General features: G+C 34.8%; 1 protein-coding gene across 11 annotated transcripts in view; it reads left to right on the top strand.

Moving 5' to 3' along the window:
- Nucleotides 1-17455, top strand: part of ZNF638 (zinc finger protein 638) — a 129820-nt gene that overhangs the window by 95498 nt on the left and 16867 nt on the right. For 8 of the 11 annotated variants that reach the window (XM_073897551.1, XM_073897553.1, XM_073897554.1 and 5 more), the window contains 10 exons: nucleotides 1049-1099; nucleotides 3061-3132; nucleotides 4948-5034; nucleotides 5302-5370; nucleotides 5755-5795; nucleotides 7536-7667; nucleotides 9483-9611; nucleotides 11259-11300; nucleotides 11909-12043; nucleotides 13785-13910. In XM_073897551.1, coding sequence (XP_073753652.1) covers nucleotides 1049-1099; nucleotides 3061-3132; nucleotides 4948-5034; nucleotides 5302-5370; nucleotides 5755-5795; nucleotides 7536-7667; nucleotides 9483-9611; nucleotides 11259-11300; nucleotides 11909-12043; nucleotides 13785-13910 — 884 coding nt within the window. The remainder of the gene's footprint in view (nucleotides 1-1048; nucleotides 1100-3060; nucleotides 3133-4947; nucleotides 5035-5301; nucleotides 5371-5754; nucleotides 5796-7535; nucleotides 7668-9482; nucleotides 9612-11258; nucleotides 11301-11908; nucleotides 12044-13784; nucleotides 13911-17455) is intronic. The other 3 variants (XM_073897550.1, XM_073897556.1, XM_073897555.1) reach the window with 3 other exon arrangements.

The raw sequence follows: 17455 nt of genomic DNA, 5'->3' as shown, positions 1-17455 counted from the left end.
TGGAACATCAGTAAATAATTATGGCAATATTTTAAATTAGCAAGGAAACGATCAATTATTCATTAAATTGCCTAGTCACTTTGTAAAAGTAAAGGACTTTAATGGCAAAATAAATTACAGATTGTGGTATACAAGATGGTAATTAAAAGTATTGGAAGAAAATATGGAGAGTTTTTTTGTTTGGTTTTAATTGCAGAGTGAGGGCATCCTTCCCTATCAGGAAAATACTTGATTGCATAAAAAGTTGTATTTTTACATAAGTATTTTGTATAACTTTTTAAAAAATTGTTACCTATGTGATATAGATGAATTTTCTTAATATATAAAGACCTCTTAATAAGTAAGAAAAACCTCAACAACCTAAAAGATAAATTGGCAAATATTAAGAGTAGCAGATCACAGAGAAAGATATAGTGTTGAATTAAACATGAGAAAGATACAGTGTTGAATTAATAAACATGTGAAAATCAACATAACTTTACCCCTAATTAAAGAAAAATCCATACTAGTGTCCATCTCAGATTGGAGTGATTAATAACTTCTCTTATCTACTATGTGTGGAAATTGGAAGCCCCACTCGTGTGCTATTGATGGGAATATCAATTGGTACAGTCTTCATGCAGGACAATTTAATATTGTTAAAGTTTAAATCTTTTCCTTTTGTCTCAGCAGCTACATGTCTCAGAATTTACCTGTATAGGGCGCCTGGGTGGCTCAGCTAGTTAAGCGGCTGCCTTGGCTCAGGTCATGATCCCAGGGTCCTAGGATTGAGTCCCGCCCGCATCGGGCTCCCTGCTCAGCAGGGAGCCTGCTTCTCCCTCTCCCTCTGCCTGCCTCTCTGCCTACTTGTTCTTTCTCTCTCTCTGTCAAATAAATAAATAAAATCTTAAAAAAAAAAAGAATTTACCTGTATAGTTTCACAAGCATACAAAGATGAGTATAAGGATGTTTTTTTACAGTGTTTTTTTTCAGTCATTGTCAGGTTAGCTCTTCCCTAAATCTAAATGAAAGTATTTGTAATGTGTCATTGATATGTTTTTCTTATTAGCCAAAACTGGACAAGCCAAGACATCTGGAGCCAAAGTCACTAAGTCTTCAGGTATGTTTTTTACTAGAATTCTAGACATATTAGTTAACTTTAAATTACTTAAGTATATAACGGTAGTCTTGGATTTCACGTGACAAAGTATGTGCTGGGTGTATACTAATTTTTTAAATTTATAGCCATCTAGAAATTCTGAGAAAGGAGACTTAGTAGATAATACTCCTTTGTAGTAATTATCAAAATAAGATAATTCCCTTCTTTCTCTTTTATTGAGGTCTCTCGATTGACATTCTTTTATAAAATAGTTCAGATAACAAACAGCAAAATTATATTTTCTTTTCAGTTGTTAATGGACTTTAGTGGGGTTTTTTTAAGTAGGCTCCACACTTAGCATGGAGCCCAATGCCAGGCTTGAGCTCACAACCCTGAGATCAAGACCTGAGCTGAGATCAAGAGTCAAACGCTTAACCAGCTGAGCCACCCAGACGTCCCTCATGGGTTTAAAGTAATTATTTTTTCTCCTTCTCTAGCATTATCCTTCCTACTTCTCACTTCTGCTAAATGCTGGTTAGTTCAGGGTCATCTTTTTAAGTGGTTAGAGATCAGTATATTAAATTATCTTCTCTGTAATGGTAGAAAGGAAGCTTTGCATTGGTAAATACCATTGTTAGTGGCAGATCCAGAATTTTCATATAGTAGGTTCTTCGAAGCAGTAATCTGAGGGGGTCAGGGGAAGCTAGAAATACTGTTTTGAGGATGCATTTATTTAGTAAACAGTTTGATAGTATTTTGATAGTTTATGGGAATTCTGGTAGAGATTTGGGGGAAATGGGTGTTAAAGCTGCTTAGCCACCCCTTAACTGTGCTGGGAAATTAATTCTCCATATTTTTTCCTTAAGTTCTGGTGCCCAGCTAGAAGTAGTAAAGTGAATTGATTTGTGATAATATAGGGATACTGAAAGAAATACTTAAGGGCCCTTTGGGGTCAGTGTGACTCAAGCAGTGTGTCCAAATTTAGGATGATGAAGAAATGACTGGTTAGGTGATACTCTATAAGGATTGGTATTTATCTTTTTGACCCAAGGTTAGTGTCTTATCTTTGGATATAAAGGGTGGATTTGTAAACTGCTTCAGTTGGTTTTGTGCATGTAGTAATTTTATTTGTATGATAATTTTTCAAAAGCATAGTCATGTTCTTACAAGGGTCCTCTTAAGTATTTATAGCAATCGCCACCCTTGTTTACAAATGGGCAAATGTGCACAGAAATTGATTCATGCCCCAAGACTTCACAGTTTAATTTGGAATTTAACTTGGATCTACTGACTTCTGATTCTGAGCTTTTCCTCATAATGCAGCCTTGCTAGTTGTTAGTGAGTCCTGATTTTCAGAGTTAAACCTCATGTTGCTCTCTGAATAGAAAGGGATTTTACTCTCTGGTGATCTTTTCAGTAACACTTTGATGATCACAGTCTTTATACATTATCTTTGAAAATGAAGATGCGTATGTACAAAGAAGGGTCAGAACAATTTAAATAGTCCTGTTCACATAGAGCCCACTAGGAATGAGTCAAAGCAGGCTTTATGTGGCTTAACCATGATGGTGTTCTTGAATGCTTTTCAGTCAGTTGGGAGCCAAGGAAGCTTGGGCTGGGAGACCCTAATTATAACTGTTTATGAAACCATTAAAAGCATTATGGGACTGTTTTTATATCCTTACAGTTAGTAATTTTGCTTCTTAGTTGATCCACACATTCAGAGGTTTATTTAACTTGCCTGAATGCTATTTTTAAGTACCCCACTGGGGAGGTGAATTCTTAATTTAGTGATTTTTTTTTTCCCCCCTGAAGAAATTGTCATCATTGCTAGATTTAGAAAATGACCTGTGCCCCAAAGATGATAACATTTTATGTTTTGGATACAATGCAGTCTGTCACTCATATTTTTTATGAGGTTCTTTGGGGATTGTTGATCCTAGTTAAATAAACCAATTTTGACTACAGCTTTTGTGATTTAGGGAAATCAGCGGGTTCTGTAAAATCTGTGGTAACAGTAGCTGCTAAAGGTAATAAAGCTTCAGTCAAAACAGGTAAGACATTCCGGAGAGAGAGGCTTTATTAAGTTTGTTCTTAATCCTGCCTTGAAGAATATAATAAACATAATATCAAAAGCAAGTTTTAAATTCATATAATTTATAGTATCTAATAACATCCTGAAAAGTTTAGTAGATACTTCTTTGATATTTAAAACCTCACACATAATGGGACTTCTATTTTTTGGTATGTTGGTCTTTGACAGTGTGTGCCATTCCAGGTATATTTTTGCGGAGGAAACTTTTTTTTTTTAATAATTTTATATTGTTATGTTAATCACCATACATTACGTCATTAGTTTTTGATGTAGTGTTCCATGATTCATTGTTTGTGCATAACACCCAGTGCTCCATGCAGAATGTGCCCTCTTTAATACCCATCACCAGGCTAACCCATCCCCCTACCCTCCTCCCCTCTAGAACCCTCAGTTTGTTTTTCAGAGTCCATCGTCTCTCATGGTTCGTCTCCCCCTCTGACTTATTCCCCTTCATTCTTCCCCTCCTGCTATCTTCTTCTTTTTCTTTTTTCTTAACATATGTTGCATTATTTGTTTCAGAAGTACAGATCTGTGATTCAATAGTCTTGCACAATTCACAACGCTCACCATAGCACATACCCTACCCAATGTCTATCACCCAGCCACCCCATCCCTCCCACCCCCCACCACTCCAGCAACACTCAGTTTGTTTTCTGAGATTAAGAATTCCTCTTATCAGTGAGGTCATATGATACATGTCTTTCTCTGATTGACTTATTTCACTCAGCATAACACCCTCCAGTTCCATCCACGTCGTTGCAAATGGCAAGATCTCATTCCTTTTGATGGCTGCATAATATTCCATTGTGTATATATACCACCTCTTCTTTATCCATTCATCTGTCGATGGACATCTTGGCTCTTTTCCACAGTTTGGCTTTTGTGGACATTGCTGCTATAAACATTGAGGTGCACGTACCCCTTTGGATCCCTACATTTGTATCTTTGGGGTAAATACCCAGTAGTGCAATTGCTGGATCGTATGATAGCTCTATTTTCAACTGTTTGAGGAACCTCCATACTGTTTTCCAGAGGGGTTGCACCAGCTTGCATCGGAGGAAACATTTTTGACAGCTGTATAATTGCAGACTGTTCTGCCACTTCCCCCTGCAAATCTTTATTTTCCTCATTTTTTAGAGCTGTCACTTCATAATACCTTCCCCAGCTTACAAATTTTTCAGTTTGTTACTCCAAAAAATATTTTTCTTTCCCTGTTAAAAGAATATATTTCCTCTATAAAGAAAGAAATGTAACATGTTGAAACTAACATGATCCGTTTATTAATATATAGGGTAATTTTAAAGAGCCTTTGTAGAAATTACAAAAAAAGTTTTGTGTAATTATGTGCTTCTGCCACATGGAAGATAAACCTGTGGCCCATTAATGGCCATCAGTGAGAATTGTATCTCATTTTAAACTTGCTTTTTTAAAAAGTTAATTTATTTATTTCAGATAGAAAAACGCACGAGCAGGAGGCAGAGGGAGAAGCTTAGCAGTGAGCCCTGCTTAGCAGGGCACCCTGTTTGAGGCTCAATCCCAGGGTCCTGGGATCATGATCTGAGCCAAAGGCAGATACTTAACCCACTGAGCCACCCAGTTGCCCCTTTAAATTTGCTTTTAATCTTATCGGTAAACAGATAAAAGTGGAAATAATAACTATATGGAAAAAAACTGCCTTTATAATGAAGTTGGACCACATTATTTATATGTATTATTATGAAACCTGTTAAATGAACAGATACTTAGAATAATTATTCACTTCTACTTTTAAAAGCAAAATCTGGTGGAAAGAAGTCTCTAGAAGTCAGAAAGGCTGGCATTGTCAAAAACAGAGACACCAATAAACCTGTGATTGTACCAGGTAAGCTTTAAACGCTTTTATTCGTTTAAGTGCTTTCTTTAGATCTCCTTGTGTACATTTGAGGTATATTTTGGAATTACTGCTTTAAAATTTTCAAAGGGATTGTTTTCAAAATTTTCAAAGAAAAGTCTGCATTAGCTTTGACTTAAATCAGGTCAGTCTAAGGAGACTTAAAATGACAAACTAATTTAAGTTCCTGTTTAGATTCATTAGTTTAATTATATTAGTGTGTTTTTCTAGACTATTAAAGCAGACTATTTCATGCAGAAAACTCTGAAATAAAGACCAGTATGGAAGTCAAAGCCACTGAAAATAATGCTAAGGAAACTATTTCAGGTAGGTCAAAAAAGTTTTATTTTGTTCTTTTATGTTTAAAGATGGAAAATTAAATTTTAAGAAAATAAGATTTTTAATTTTGTGGCATATATACATGTATATTTTTTAAAATCTCAGGCTCATACCTAAGTGAAATTTAAAATATTATTATTCAGATCTTCACACTGTCTCTTGATTATTCTGGAATTTTCCTCTTACAAGAAATAAAATGAAACATTATTTAAAAGCTATTGTTACTTCTGTAGCTATATCCTTCTTAAATTTTCTAGTATTTTGTCAGTTGTGTACATTTTCATGCAGCTACTATTTAATCTACTGTGGAGAAAGGGATGTTGGTAAATAAAATACATCTGCATGAATTCTTACCTTATTTTATATCTTAAGTAGCTGCTGTGGAGGCCACAGAAAAAGAACCAGTTAACAAGGTCAGTTTTTATATTTTACTTATTATTTAAAAGCTTAGGAAATTTTGATACAATATATTTTTCTTACTCTAAACCCACTAAAAATGTACAGGTTTTGGCATGGTGAAAAATCTGTAATTTGTGACTTTTTTTTTTTAAGTTTTATTGCTTCACCTTAGGTTTTGATTTTTAAATGGAGAGGTGGGGGAGGGGCCAAGGGAGAGGGAGAAAGAATCTTTTTTTTTTTTTTTTTGGAGGGAGAAAGAATCTTAAGCGGGCTCCAGGGTGGATCTCAGGACCCTGAGATCATGGCCTGAGCCTAAAACCAGTCGGATGCTTAACCAATTGAGCCACCCAGGCACTCTTAGCATTTGTGACTTTTTAGATAGGGTTTGAGTTGCAGTAAGTCATAAAAGTTTTAAGTGCAGATTATCAATAAATTGTACATGTTTTTGAGGTTCACCTTTTATCAAGAAAAATAGCTTAGGCCAAAATGGGTTTTTAAGTAGAAAAACAGGTTGTCAAATTAAAACCAGTAGAATTTTGTGAAACCTGTTTTTCTTTTTTCTTAGAGGCAAATGGAAGATAAGTTAATATTTAGAATACCAACCAGTTCTCTGTGTTTTTAGAATAGCGAGTAGAGTTTGAAGTTTTATTTGAAGGGCATAAAGTTCACATTACTGTTTTTCTGTGATTTAATCTGTCATGACTGTATTAATGTCTTGTTAATTTAGATTTTACTGGTTAAGATCTTGAGATCATTCAAATGCTAAACAATAAGTTTATTTTTGACTGGTAGATTGATTCTTCAGGTAGTAACTAAGTAGTATGTCTTAACTATTTTGTTTCAGGAAGAATATTTTAAAGCACAAATAGATTGATCTAACGCACTTCCAAAGGAACCATTTATGAACACAGTTGACATGCTAGTTAAAAATCATTCTCAACTGATTTATGAAAATTATAACTTCCTGTCTCCACCCCCCCCACTTTTTTCCCAAAAGAAAAGTCACAAGTTGTCCAGTTTACTACAGTACACCTTTGAGGATTTTCTCAAAATTTACTAAAAGGAAAAATAGCATTGATGAGAGTCCTCTTGAAGAAAGATCTGAAAAAAGAAAAGGCAGAAGTGAAAGTATTTACTTCGAGGTGGGGATTAGGTTATAGGGAAAGGTTTCTAAGGCACCAGGGAAGCTTTTTAATTTTGCCTGTAAGATTATTCAGCAAGATAAAAGGATATGCTCTGATTTGGAGCTTGGGGATGTGAGCCTCACATGGCACAGGAATGACAGCAGTGCATGAGGGAGTTGTTGTCAGAGACGAACTGGTGCTTTTAAACTTGCACTTTAAAAAAAAAATTTGCATTTTATTATTTTTACTTTTTTTAAGATTATATTTTTTTAAGTAGTCTCTGTACCCAGTTGTGGGGCTTGAACTTACACCCCAAGATCAAGAGTCTCATGCTCCCCTGACTGAGCCAGCCAGGCGCCCCTTAAACTTGTATTTTTAAACAGTGGTTGAAAAAGAACTAAAAGCCTCGACTAGAGGACAGATGGTATGACTGAAATTATGCTGTGTACTTGAAGAGAGGAAATTCGCATTTTGTTTTGTTTTTGAGGTTCAGACCAGCCTCCTTAATTGATAAGATTTAGTATTAAATGCAGTTTAAATACTAACATAACATGATCTGCAGCATAAACTTAAGTAAATACAAAAACAGTTAAAGAAATTTGAATGTCAACTCTTAAATTTGTTTTGAAGGAAACAGAGGAAATGTGTGTGGTACTTATTTCTAATTTGCCTAATAAAGGATATTCTATAGAAGAAGTTTACAACCTAGTAAAACCATTTGGTGCTTTAAAGGATATTTTGATTTTATCATCTCATAAAAAGGTAAGCGTTGATAATAGCTGTTCATATTGTCTGAAGCACATTCTGAAAAACACTTAAGTTCACAAAACTAAAAAGAAAGGGTTTAAAAGCAGCACTTCAAAATAATAAAGCCACTCAAGCTAAGGGGTTTTTAAATTATAAAACAGATATCCCATATTTTAGTGTTATTCTAATCTGACCTAGTTTTAATGATGGGGAGGATGGCTTACTGACTGTGTCAAAATTCTGCTCAAAATTTTAGTCTAAAGAAAATGTTCTATATCTTTAATATGTAATGCAGAGTTTTATAACAACATAAACTTTATAGCACTTTTTTACTAGTATTCCTGTTGTTTTACCAATTAGACTCAAATGGGAAGTAACCATTCTCAAATATGTCATCAGTACTTAGAATAACCTTAGTTTATCTGTGTTTTACGTTTTCAGTAGTAAGTACATACTGCTTTTGTAATTTTAAAACAAAATGTATTATTAAAAACACCTTGTGGAAGGTATCTTATAGGGAGTGAGATTTCAGGAAAGTTTAAATACTGGAAACACCATTCTGGTGGTTAGTAGTAGTGTTCTTACATTAGAAAGGAGTTGGTGATCACTAGAGATCTTTGAGAGTAGGATATATGTTTGCTGGTGGTCAGAACCAGTGTGCTTCAGAAAACAGAGTAGAAGAGTGAATACAAGTGAGTTAAATGCAATTTCAAATAATGTTAAAAGAGTATTTGAATGGTTGCACGACTTCATAAATTACTAAAAACCAATGAATTCTACACCTGTACTGGTGAACTTTATGATATGTAAATTATATTTCATTAAAGCTGTATTTAGAGACAAGAATAAAAGAATAAAAATGAATTTTTTAATAAAAATTTTTTATGTGATAATAAATGAAATGTGAAATTGTGGGAATCTAGAAATGAATAATTCAGATTCATACTTTACATCATATACCAAAGTATGAGTAGATACATTGAAATCCAAATACAGAAAATGTAGATTATTATCTGCCCAGTTTTTATTAGAGTTGAGTAGAATTAACTATTTGGAGATTTAATACTTTTCTAGCTATTATGTGGAAAAATACCAAACTCAATCATATAAACATTTGTGAATTAAAATTAACATAAAGCAAGATGTAAATTAAAAATTAAAAATATTTGTAAAAAGGAAACAAAGATTCATGTCCTCATTACACTATAAAATAGTAAAAGTTCAATAAATTGGCAAATGACACAAAGATAGTTCCTTTAAAAACAAGAATTGCAACTATGAACAAATATATGGAAGATTTCTACCTCACGGACTATCAGACACAGAAGAATGTTCAACTATTCATTCACCCAGTGATGAAAATTAAAACCAAAATGTGTGGAACTATAATTTTATAATTAGAAAAACAACAAAATTAAAAATAACTTGGTAATCATTGCACATTTCTTTGGTTCTTTCAATTCTCGTATTTCTCATACTTTATCAGTCATTAAATTTATTTAAATATTTATTAAATATCTGCTATATGCTAGATACTGCTCTAGGTACTAAGGGTACAATGATGAGTAAGATAAATAAGATTTTCCTTAATGTCCTTTACTAGAATGTCCCTTATTTCTCTCTTTAGTATTGCCTTATGAGTTTAGTCATTCATTATTTCTTCCTTATTGTTGTAATACTCTGAGTCTATTGGCCTCACTTTCTCAGGAATGCATTTTTTTATCTTAATGTTTACTAAGTTATTCAATTGACTCTTAAATATTAAATCTTTTCAAGAAAAAGTAACTTAAAGGCATTTATTTTTTCTTCTTGTGCTTTCTATTTTAAAAGATATTTATGGAAATAAATAGAAAATCTGCAGAATCTATGGTAAAATTTTATACCTGCTTCCCAATATCAATGGATGGAAATCAACTCTCAATAAGTATGGTTCCTGAAAACATGAATATAAAAGACGAGGTAAATAATGGACTTACCGTCATTTTTACTAGAATATAAAATTTTTAGATCAGGTTTATTATAGTTGGTTATGTTTTCTAGCTTGTGTCTTCTTCAGGTTACATGTTTTCTCTGAGTCATTGAGAAAGCTTCTTCCTGTCTCTTCACAGTCTCCCATCCCAGTGTTTGAGAGTTACTTCCATATTGGGGGACTCTTAGTTCCTCATGTATGTCAGAATGGAAAAAAAGTTGAAAACTACTATTTGTAGACAACTCTGTATTCTTATTTTACTGCCTTTATCTGTCCTCCAAACTGGAATCCCAGATGTTATCTTTAGTTTTTCTTTTATTTTCTCACAACCAGTACATCACTAGATCTAAATATTTCTGTAGCTTGTTCCCTCTTTATCCCATCCATCATTGCTTTGTTTCTTGAAAACTTCCAACTAAAGTAGTTCTTTATGTCTCCTACCTTTAGTTTTGTCTCCCTTAAAATCTTTCTCCACGAAGCAATGAGACTGATATAAAAATAAGAGACAGCGAGAGAGGGAACACAAGCAGGGGGTAGTGGGAGAGGGAGAAGCAGATTTCCCACTGAGCAGGGAGCCCAATATGGGTCTCAGTCCCAGGACCCTGGAATCATGACCTGAGCCGGAGGCAGACGCTTAACCGACTGAGCCACCCAGGCACCCTGAGACTGATACAAAATTAAATCTGTTTAGAGTCAACTGATTTAGAAACCCTTCACTGTTTTTTGGTGGCATATCAACTGCTAAGAGGCATGCAGCAAGTTTTAGAATATCTAGAGGAAGGTGGAAATGCATGTTATTTGAGAAAGCCTTTCAGAGAGAATCACTCTGATGTAATTGGTAGAATCGTTTTATATGTGAATAGAGTTGAAAAGAAAAAAAAAGTTTAAGAACCAGAGTCTCATAAAGTTCCTTTCCTATACTGGTAAGCCGTCCATTAGCTAGCCTTTCCCAGCTCTGACATTTTTGTCTCATGCTACTCTTAGCCTTCTTTATAATCAACAGTACTAAATAATTGCCCATTTAATACTCTGCACTGTTTTTTTTTTTTACTAGCCTACATTTCTGTTCTTCCTCATCCCCTACTTTGCTTAGTTAACTTTTTTTTTTTAAAGATTTTATTTATTTGACAGAGAGAGACAGTGAGAGAGGGAACACAAGCAGGGGGAGTGGGAGAGGGAGAAGCAGGCTTCCCGCCGAGCAGGGAGCCTGATGTGGGGCTCGATCCCAGGACCCTGGGATCATGACCTGAGCCAAAGGCAGATGCTTAAGGACTGAACCACCCAGGCACCCCTAGTTAACTTTTTATTTTACAGTTTGAATTTTCTTATTGTCTGCTAAATTAAATCTCTTATTCCTTGTATATGAATTTGAATGTTCTCCCCTGATGCCACCTTATTAATCTTTAATGTACTTAGGGGAATAGGAAGAATTAAAGTGTATTAAGGTGGGACTTGAATAATTTGTTTAGGAAGAAGGAAGGATTTTTAGAAGGAACAAAACTTTTGCTGACTTCTCATTTTATGAAATAGTGCTTAATGCTTATTCATATAGGTTATTTTATTATGAATCCTGACTAAATAAATATGTGAATGAGGAAGACTTATATCTTCACTTTCCCTCTGTTTTGCCTTTCTAGGAAGCTATATTTACAACCTTGATTAAAGAAAATGACCCAGAGGTAAGTTTTACATTTAAATGCTTTTGTACACTTGTTTAATTGATGGAAACATTGGTTATTTGCCTGTTACAAATAAAACCTTACTACTGATTTTAAAATATTGAGGGTGATGGTGAAGGCACGTGATGTAATGAGCACTGGATGTTCTATGCAGTTGATGAATCACTGAACTCTACTTCTGAAACTAATAATACGCTATATGTTAGTTAATTGAATTTAAATTAAAAAAATAAAATATTGAGGTGATGAAAGTGTCAGATGGATCTTCTCTTGGTAAAAATAAGAAATAAAGGGACATGGTAATCCCTGTTGTGAAATATTTTCTAGATACTGGAGCCATATTAAGTGGCTTAGGTATAAAGTGTTTTGGGTAAATATTATGTTGATAGAAGAAAGATTATACTTATTGTTTTAGTATATTGTTGCATTGATCACTCAAATCTAAAACTAAGATCTCACTGTCTTCACTCAACATGGTCATTTTCTTATTTCTGGGAGAGGATATCATCTGACCTCTGAAAAATTAACTTACTCTTAGTCTGTGTTTTATAGTTTGATATTTCAGCTGTGTTTCTCTTTTTCTGTTTGTTAAAAAAATAAACCTACAGGCAAATATAGATAAAATTTATAATCGATTTGTACATCTTGATAACTTACCAGAAGATGGACTTCAGTGTGTGCTTTGTGTTGGACTTCAGTTTGGAAAAGTGGCTCACCACGTATTCATGAGTAATAAAAACAAGGTAATTAGGTCCCTCCTGTTTTAGCTATATGTTCTGTAGAGAATATATATGACTGAACCCTGTAATCTTCAGGTTTGCAACTTTTGATCCATCTTCTGAACTGAAGCACCTATAAACATTATTTCTTAGCTGAACTATGATAGATCAGTATATTTTCTCCTGGGCTATAAGAAGAAGGAAGAGATGATGACTTTCTCCTCAGAACTCCCTAGTGTTTTTTTGTTTTGTTTAAAGATTTATTTATTTATGTTAGAGCAGAAGGAGGGGAAGAGGGAGAGGGAGAATCTCTAGCAGACTCCCCACTGAGTGGGAAGCCTGACATTAAGGCTTGATCCCACGACCCTGAGATATGACCTGAGCTGATGTCAAGAGTCAGACACTTAACCAGCTGAGCTACTCAGGTGCCCCAGAACGCCCAAGTTTTAATGGGAAATAAAACTTGCACAAGGGAGAAAGGTAGTACGTGCAAAGAGCATTATCTTATGGGAAAGTTTAGACTTGAGTTCATCTAGCCTTAACTACCTTTGTGACCTTGGCTGAGTTAACTTACACTTTTAGTTGGTTCTGACTTGTAAAATGAAAAAAGGTGTTACCAGATATTTTCTAAAGTTTTTTGTTTAGTTATACAGAAGTATAAAATGATCATCCCTTACTTAGGGGTTTGGTTTCTTAAAAGAAATTCCTAACCTCTTGACATTGTGTTTAATATTTAATTCAGATACTTGTCTAGTAAAATTAGATTTTGAGCAACCATATATTACCTAGAAAGGTAGGATTTCATATCAAAGTTGATAGTGTTTGCTTCAGAAAAAGTACCTAATTCACCAAAGGTAGATACTAATTTCTTTGACATGCTTCTAACTTGATACATAGAGCATGTTTGATACTTTAGAAGTAGTGTGGTGTAGGAGGGAAGGGAGATGACAGATGGTATAAGGAATTTTGAACTTAGATATGTTTAATCTTCTGGTAGGTATTTTTTTAATTTCCTAAAAATTCCTATCATACTTTTCCATTTTGTCTGGACTTTGCAACATTTTAAGGATTGTTTTCTCTTGTTTCCTTTGAAATGAAGATTAGCTTTACCTTTGTAATCACATTTGAAGTCTGGAAGAAAAACATCTATTCTTTAGAAAAATTAAAAGATGTTTTTATTGTGCTAAAATACATATAACTAAATTTACCGTTTTAACCATGTTTAAGTGTCCATTCAGTGGCATTAAGTATATTCATGTTGTTACACAACCGTCACCACAGTCCATCTCCAGAACTTTTTTTATCTTCCCAAACTGAAACTCCCTGCCCATTAAACAGTAATTCCTCTGTGCCTCTCTTCCTAGCCCCTGACAACCACCATTCTACCACTCTACTTTCCACTTTAGGAATTTGACTACTCTAGCTATCTCCTATAAATGAAATCATACAATATTTGATCTTTAATGATTGGCTTATTTCACTTAGCTTAATGTCTTCCAGCATATAACATATGTCAGAATTACCTTCCTTTTTAAAGCTGAATAATAATCCATTGTTTATCTACTCATCCGTTGATACTTAAGTTTGCTTTACCCTTTGACTGTTGTAAATAACACTGGTATGAACATGGGTGTACAAATGTCTGTTTGATTTCCTGCTTGCAGTTCTTTGGGGTAATACCACAAAGTGGGATTCCTGGATCATATGGTAATTCTACTTTTGTTTTTTTATGAACTACTTATTTTTTTTTTTATCTTCTCCAAAGGCAATTCTTCAGTTAGATAGTCCTGAATCTGCTCAGTCAATGTATAGCTTTCTGAAACAAAATCCACAGAATATAGGTGACCATGTATTGACCTGCACATTATCTCCAAAAATGGACTCATCAGAGGTAAGATTATTTTCTGTCAACTTTTGTGCTTTTAGAAAATGAAGAAAGTATAAAGGTCATCCTTCCAAAGCTAGAAGATGTACTCTGAAGGAAATTTCAAGAATTATTCTTGGAGAGTAGCCAAACTGGTACTGAGTTTAGATATTCTTTCTTTTAAAAATTTGTGTTGTTGGGCGCCTGGGTGGCTCAGTTGGTTAAGCGACTGCCTTCGGGTCAGGTCATGATCCTGGAGTTCCAGGATCGAGTCCCGCATCAGGCTCTGCTCAGCAGGGAGTCTGCTTCTCCCTCTGACCCTCCCCCCTCTCATGTACTCTCTCTCTCTCTCATTCTCACTCTCTCAAAATAAATAATAAATCTTAAAAAAAAAAATTTGTGTTGTAATCACTACTTCATTTTTATGCCTTATGGAGCAGTGTAAATTTGTCTAAATTAACAATAAGTTGAATAATTTTGAAAAATGTAGCATATTCATTCTGATAACTGTTATGGACATACGTGTAGAATGATTCCATGTATGTAACGTGATCATGATTCTCTCCGGAGTGCAGAATCTACTTTGAGTCCATTTTGGCCGCCTCCTGATAGAAGTTTATGTATTCTTTCCTTTATTATCAACTCTTGTATAAGACATAAGAGTTTACAGATTATTGGCTTATACAGTAATAATACGTGTATGAAAACTCTAAGTAATCTGCCTTTGTAAGAATGAAATTCAAACTCAGATGTTTTCTCTCTCTTTTTTTAAGATTTTATTTATTCGAGACACAGAGATAGAGAGCTCAAGCAGGGGGAGAGGCAGAGGGAGAGGGAGAAGCAGGCATGTGGGGCTTGATCCCAGGACACTGGGATCATGACCTGAGCCAAAGGCAGACGCTTAACCATCTGACCCACCCAGGCGCCCCAGATGTTTTCTCTTTCTAATAGTTTCATTTTTTCTCCATAACAGGAGGCAAATAATGGGGCCTATATTTGGTGTCTGCATGTTTTTTATTTATTAATATGCTAAAAATCTTGTGCTAGCTTAAGAAAAAGAAAATTCTAAGTAAATGCATCATGGTAGGTAGCTTTTGTTTTGTTTTCTAAGATTTAGAGAGAGAGAACTGGGGGAGCAGCTGAGGGTGGGGAAGAGAGAAAATCCTCAGGCAGACTCCCTCTTGAGTGCAGAGCCCAACACGGGGCTCCATCTCATGACCCTGAAATTATGACCTGAGCCGAAAAGAACTGGACGCTTAACTGAGCCACCCAGGCACCCCATGAGAGGTACTGATTTCAGCAAAGATTTGAGTGGCTTGTTTAACCTGATAATTTCAGAAAAAATTTGGAAGTTTTTAGCATTTTTTTTCTCTCAACAGTACATGGTATTTTTAAAAATTTGTGTTTTTGATATTTTGAGGTTATTACTTTGTTCAGAATTAATAGTAAACACGATACAGAAATTTTTCTTCTAAAAAATACAGTCCTGAATTTTTAGACTTAAAGAAAATGAAACAAATGATTATAGAAAACGTCTGCCTGAATGATACTTTACTTCCCAAGCTTTTACTCAGAACCTTATTCTTACGGCTTATTAAATTGAAAAACACATTGTTTCACTGTAGACTTAGCCCCACATAATCTTTACTGTAGACTTAGCTAGCCTCATAATCTTTAGCATGTCACAGTGTTCATTATATTTAACAAATGCTAAATTGATGGTTGAGGCAGGTTGACTAATTTCAAGGTATTATAATGGTCTATATGAGAAGTAATGAAAGCCTAAACTGGACTAGGAAATGGAAATAAATCCTCTCCCCCAAGTTTTAAAATAACAGTTTTTAATTTGCCACGTTTATGATGAGCTAATTAATTAACATCCTTATATTATTCTTTGGCACCACCCATTCATTTTTTTACCTGTAATGTTGGAGAGTAGCCAAACATTGGCTCTCCAAAATGTTGGAGAGGAGTACAAATGATGCTGTTTAGATAATTCTTTCTTTTAAAAATTTGTGTTTCAGTCACTACTTCAATTTTCATGGTTTATGGAGCAGTGTAAATTTGTCTAAATTACAGTAAGTTGAGTAAGGTACACATTACAACTTTTAGTTGTATAACTATATTTACTCTGCATATGAAGCGTGAAGGCTTAATTCTAAGTACTGAAAATTAATATCTGTATTTTTGATACCTTGATTAGTTAGATACTACAGAATTGAGTATGAGAGTAGGTCTGTAAAGAAGGAAATACAGGGCACCTGGGTGGCTCAGTCATTAAGTGCCTGCCTTCGGCTCAGGTCATGATCCCAGGGTCCTGGGATCAGCCCCGCATTGGGCTCCCTGCTCAGCAGGAAGCCTGCTTCTCCCTCTTCCACTCCTCCCACAAGAGGGAGCTTGTGCTCCCTCTCTCACTGTGTCTCTGTCAAATAAATAAATAAAATCTTAAAAAAAGGGAAATACAGCATCTGTCCATAACTTGTACACTTGGAGGTCACTTTCTTATATCCCCATTCATTTTTCAAAATGATGCTGTTTTTGTTTTCTTCAGTGTTTGGATTATGGCTTTCCTGTACAATTGTGGCAGGGCAATTGATGTTGAGAGGAAAAGGGAAGACTGTCTTCATGTTACTCAGGCCATTTATTACTATTTGTTGAATAGAATCTACTCTATTGGTAAAGCTCCCTGTTCTAAATTTATGGCCATTTGTTTCATAAAGCAGCTTATAGACCTTTATTTTCTTTTTATTGCTCTTCTGAGTTATTTCTGTTTTTTCTTAGATTCTGTATCTCCTCCTCTCTTGGTTCACTTTTCTGTTTGTTAGATTACATCATCAAATAATTTTCCCCCAGAAAGTATGTGTGGACAGTACACTTTTTGAATCCCTGCCTATTTGAAATTGACTTTATTTTGCTCTTACATATTTCATTGGTAGTTTGTCTAGATGGAGAATTCTTTGCTCAGATTGTTTTTCCTTTCATTGTTTTTCTTAACCTGTAGTAGTTCTTTTGTTTGTTCTAGGATTTTATTTTTAATAAATCTCTACACCCAACATGGGGCTCGAACTCACAACCCCAAGATTAAGAGTTGCATGCTCTACCTACTGAGCCAGTCAGGTGCCCCTTAACCTGTATTGTTAAGGAGAAAGCTGATTCTTTTTTTAAGATTTTATTTATTTGAGAGAGAGTGAGCAAGAGAGAGAGCACAAGCAGGGGGAGTGGCAGAGGCAGAGGGAGAAGCAAGGCTCCCCACTGAGCAGGGAGCCTGATGTGGGACTTGATCACAGGACCCAGCATCATAACCTGAGCTGAAGGCAGATGCTTAACCGACTAAGCCACCCAGGTGTCCCGAGAAGGCTGATTCTAATCATATCATTATGTATTTTATTTTTTTCCTTTGAAAACTTTTAGCATTTATTGATTGGTTCATTAAACAAATACCTGTCTAATTCCTTTTCTATGCCAGCACTGTTTTTTAGACATTGGACTACATTGATAAATAGAGGAGTTGATGTCCTAGTCCTCAAGGAGCTCATATTTTAGTGGAGAAGATGGATTATAAAAAGATTATA

Source organism: Callorhinus ursinus, unplaced genomic scaffold (assembly GCF_003265705.2).
Source record: "Callorhinus ursinus isolate GAN/ISIS: 27379988/994484 unplaced genomic scaffold, GSC_fseal_2.0 scaffold10, whole genome shotgun sequence".
Classification (NCBI taxonomy): Eukaryota; Metazoa; Chordata; class Mammalia; order Carnivora; family Otariidae; genus Callorhinus; species Callorhinus ursinus.
The sequence above is the reverse complement of the archived record's forward strand: the minus strand, read 5'-3'. Positions and strand labels throughout refer to the sequence as shown.